The 4,896-nt window shown below is 39.6% G+C and overlaps 1 protein-coding gene across 1 annotated transcript in view; it reads right to left on the bottom strand.

The window, feature by feature from the left end:
• MAPK8IP3 (mitogen-activated protein kinase 8 interacting protein 3) overlaps positions 1 to 4,270 on the bottom strand; it is a gene marked incomplete at its 5' end in the record, with an annotated part of 52,452 nt that extends 48,182 nt beyond the window's left edge. Inside the window, 3 exons of the mRNA XM_029084365.1 lie at positions 2,473 to 2,564; positions 3,313 to 3,383; positions 4,150 to 4,270. Coding sequence (XP_028940198.1) covers positions 2,473 to 2,564; positions 3,313 to 3,383; positions 4,150 to 4,270 — 284 coding nt within the window. The remainder of the gene's footprint in view (positions 1 to 2,472; positions 2,565 to 3,312; positions 3,384 to 4,149) is intronic.
• Positions 4,271 to 4,896: the final 626 nt, after the last annotated feature.

Raw genomic sequence — 4,896 nt, 5'->3', positions numbered from 1 at the left:
TCCTCCCTGGAAGTGTTGAAGGCCAGGCTGGATGAGGCTTTGAGCAACCTGGTCTAGTGGAAGGTGTCCCTGCTGATGGCAGGGGGGCTGGAACTGGATGAGCTTTAAGGTCCCTTCCAATCTATACCATCCTATGACTCTATGATGACTGTCAGAACAGGAAGGGTAAACAGTCCTCCTTGATTCACATATAACTGTGTCTTTCCTTCCTTTATGTAAGGCTTTGGTAGTGTTACAAATGAGTGTATAAAAATCTTATCAACTGATTCAGAATAAATAAAGGATGTTTCTTTTGAGATACCAGTATCTTCCAGCTGCAAGTTATTCTTGTAGCCAGGCTAGAGAAGTATCTTCCATTATTATGGGAGGTAATGAAATAGTACTGGACAAAATTCTTCACTGAGAGGGTGGTCAAGCACTAGAACCAGCATCCCAGAGAAGTGATCACATCTCCAAGCCTGCCAGTGTTCAAGAAGCATTTGGACAATGCTCTCAGGTATCTGGTTTAACTTTTAGTTTGCCCTGTGTAGGGTCGGAAGTTGGACTCAATGATCCTCATCGGTCCCTTCTAGCTCAGGATATTGTATGACTCTAAGGCTGCAGTGAATCTGGCAGGAGTCTCAGGCTAGTTACCACAGTTTCTGAAGATTCACATCTTTTACTGCTCCCTTTCCATCCTTCAAGCCTCTTCCATTGACAAGGTGGGGTTGGGTTGCTTTTTCTCTCCCTTTTTCTTTCTTACAATACACAGTCAAAACTTTGGCAATTTGAATTCAGTCTTTTCCAGTGCAGTCCAATCCAGCAACACGGAGCCACAGCAGACAGAGAGTATTTACACATCCTCTGCCAAGACCTAAAGTTTCCTTTCTACTACATTATCCCAAAACTAACTTACATTCTGGACTTTGTTACAGACCTAAATACAAGTTACTAAAATATCCTCACTTATTCTTCTTTTATTCTTAATATATTTCTAAATTCTTAGTTTCAAATAATTTCGCTCTTTCTTCATCTCCAAATTTTTCTCTTTGCTCTTCCTTCTGCATTTCATAATCCCTACCAGATGATACTTGAGAAACCTTCATGGTTGTTTTCCCAGTATTTTCATCTCCATGTCTTTGCCCATGCTGCCCTTTGTGTACAGTCTGACATGCCAACCCCACTCCTCTTCTTAGCCTAATGCTTCCCAAAGATTTGGTTTCTGAGTGAAGTTCACTGATATTAAACAGCTGAAGTCTACAGGTATTAACCAAGATAATTCAGACATATTTTGTAAGAGACAAGGGAAGACACACTTGGCAGGCACTCTTTTCTGAGTATTCCTGTGCAGCTGGTACTGTCTCTCTGTTTTTCAGACCAACAGCTCCCATGGCTTGTGGTCAGCCTGTGTGCAAAACTTTTTAACATTCCTCAAGGTCAGAAGAAATTAAAAAGTTTTAAAAAGACAGGCAAGGACAACAAAAAGATTTAATCTCCTGCAGCATATTACTTTGTCAATATTGTTTCCCTGGAAAATATAATTTTAATTTAAAACTTCCTTGGTTAGACAGTGTAACTATAGTGTTAATCATCTCATTAGCATGTGATGATTAACACAAATAGCAATCTGCCATGCATAAAAATTGCCACAGAAAACATCTTTTTAACAGCTGAGTAATTTAATAGATTATGTTTAATCTGAGTAGATTATGTTTTATGTGATCTATTACTTCTCTAACTAGTATTTATGGAACATTACTTCTATGTCTCACCCCTTGGGTAACGTTACTGCTATACAGTATCATCAGAGAGAAAGCATTTCGTTTCTTCACATACCAGTTAAAACCAGATGTATCTGTACTGAAATCAACGTAACTATAACTTGTGCTTTAAATTTGTTCTAAGACTACAAAAAAATAGCTCTTCTATATACTGAACTTCTTTCCTGCTACTTCCTTCTTTAAACAAAGGCTGGTTCTTACTGGTTTGGTGCTCTGAAAATAGGAGGGGCGGGGAGGGAGGAAAATAAATTTCTTAGTCTTAAGTAGGTCTATTGGGTGACTGACTTCCCTTGAAGGAACAGGGGGAAAAAAAAAATCCTATAATGGCTAACACACTTAATTGCTACGGTTTTGCTGTCTATCACATGTACAAAGACGCATACACACACACACACAAAAACTTTATTTGACACCTCCATCCATTTTATAGATAAACCTTTTATATGCTGAGAATATAAATGTGTTTTTCCAGAGACCCTCCATCAATAGCAGTGTGACAAAGCCTAAGCTTTGTAACAGAAGACATAAAGCTCCTCCTTGTCAAGCCTTAGAAAATATAAACACAACTCACCCACAACCCATTATAAAAAATTTCAACTACAATCCATGCCCACAGGGAAAGATCCTGCTTCTGGTTTCTCTCTCTCAAATACGTGCACCCAGTTTTAAATTCCCGGATGGCACACGTTACATGGAGAGGTTATGGTCCTACCTTCTCCCAGGTAGACTCCCCTCAGTTTGATTATTTCCCCCAACCTGCTGCATTTTGGATCGCTCAATGTGTTCCACGTAGGTCTGGATCATCTGTGAGGAGAGAAAACCCCATGAGCCAAACAGAGAAGAAAAGACTCCATTTCTGCTTTTGTTTGATCTTCTCTAGCATCCATTTCCAATTCCCTTTCTTTTTTTGTACATCAAGTCTTTGCTCTTGTCTTCTAAGATGATGATGTAAGTGAATGGACTAATCTGACAGAAAATCTGACAGCAAATCATGTTAAAAATTACTTCAGCTTAATCTCATAACAGAAGAGCCATGACAGAGCATATCCAAAAATAACATAAGACATCTCCTGGAGGTTCACAGGCAGTGGGAGATGAGGTAGTGAAGCATTGTTCACAGAACAGTTGAGGTTGGAAGGAACCTCCTGAGGTCCATCGGGTCCAACATCCCTGATCAAACAGGGCCACCTAGAGTAGGTAGCCCAGGACCATGTCAAGGTGGCTTTTGAATATACCCAAGGATGGAGACTCCATCACACCTCTGGGCAACCTCTGCCAGTGCTTGGCATCCTCGCAGTAATAAAGTTTTTTACTTATGTTCAGAGGGAGCCTTCTGTGTTGCAGTTTGTGCCAGTTGCCTCTGGTTTGTCACTGGCACTGAAAAGATCCTGGCTCCACCCTCTTTACATCCTCCATTCAGGTATTTCTGAAGTTCCCAAAGTTCAGAAGCTCTAGTTATCACTAGTATTGTAAAGCTGAATTATTTGACATGACTGCAGATATAGGCTAAGAGTTTATATAGTTTAGAAATAGTGAGGTGATGACACCCTACCTCTGTATGACGCTGATGTAGAGCATTATACTCTTTCTTCATTTCTGATTCACGTTCCTCCAGTCGTGAAACTACCAAGAGAAGATTCCACCCATCAACCAACACACATCGGGCTCTCAAGATAAACTAGAAGTCTCAAAGTATATTTTGTTAGAAATTTACACCTACTGAACAAAACAAAACAGACAATGGACCTGGTCTTCATTATAAACTCACTTCATGCGCATCTGTATGTTCCCAAAATGAGCAGACCAAATATGCAGTAAGACCCTAGAAGCAGAGTTCTTCAGTAGTAGCCTGGTGCCCCTGTAAGTGTCTTAGTTTGACAACAATCTAAATTATCCTCCAGGATGGGCAGCTCTGGCCACTTGAGGAGCAGGAGTACTGGGCAAAACACCAATGAGTTTTGAAGGGAACCTCAGCAAACAAAACATGTCTGCATGTGTTAAGGAAGTATTTGTAAAAATAAATAAATAAGCAAGCAAACAAATAAATATGATAGTTTATATGAGCAAAAATGGGACGTTCTGTTCAGGGACGAGGAGAAACTGGAAACCAGGTTACGAAGCTTCATCAGTGGCCCAAATCTTGCATCTGGAGAGACCAAGCATGCCCCACACAAGAGAAGCAATGAAGCCTCCACTAAATTAGTGTGGATATGTCCCACCCTTTAGAAGGCTCAATATTTCATACCAAAGTAAGGGACAACAAGACATGTCAGGCTTTGCATAAATTACATCAAACCAAGCAAAAAGTATGAAAAGTATTTTCAAAGTAGCAGTGTATGTGTGTGGGAAGCAAGGTGTATAATTATGTCTGGTGTACAACTTTGCTTACTCTGATCTGCATAGTTTTTGGTCTTCAGCTCCAGCTGTCGAGTCTGAAATTCAAGGTGTTCCACTTGGATTTGTAGTTCTTTCTTCTCCTGCTCCAGTGCATCTTCAAACTCTATAAACTTCTGAATAGAAAAAAAGCAGAGAAGGAGGCACAGATGAGAAGGAAATATAAAATGTGTTTGTCCTATATGACTTTTCCTCTTCCAACAAAAAAAGAAAAATTGAGAGAATATAAATTACAAAACAGGAGATAAGAATTTGTAAGTATTGTAATCAGTACAACAGCATTTAATCAAGCTATTTTATATGAGAAAGTATTATCTATATTTTATGTATAATTAATATATAAACTATGGTCCAACGCGAGTTATGTAAACCAGCGCGACTGTCATCTTCAGCAACATCATTCTTCCTTGTGCCAGTCTGAATTTAGATTCCTGTTAATTTTATGTCAAAGACAAACTCTATTTTTGTGGTCAAATATTTACAAATACCTAAATCAGAAACCTTCAGACCAATTCTTCTATTTGTAGAGTTCAAAGTTACAGCTTCACCTATAATTCACATGGTGAGTAAGTTTTGCAGAAACGTGCAAGTCGTTTGGAAAACATCACAACACCGGGAAGCTGAGAACAACCTCTGCACCCAGAGATGGTGACCTACCCCAGCAACAAACTCGAAGAGGCCTTTGTGGCATGTGGGAGCCGAGAGAAGGAGAACGGAAACAGGTGGCTGAGGACATTATTAC

The sequence above is a fragment of the Antrostomus carolinensis genome, unplaced genomic scaffold, assembly GCF_000700745.2.
Source record: "Antrostomus carolinensis isolate BGI_N321 unplaced genomic scaffold, ASM70074v2 scaffold15223, whole genome shotgun sequence".
Classification (NCBI taxonomy): domain Eukaryota; kingdom Metazoa; phylum Chordata; class Aves; order Caprimulgiformes; family Caprimulgidae; genus Antrostomus; species Antrostomus carolinensis.
This window is presented reverse-complemented; position numbering and strand designations above follow the sequence as displayed.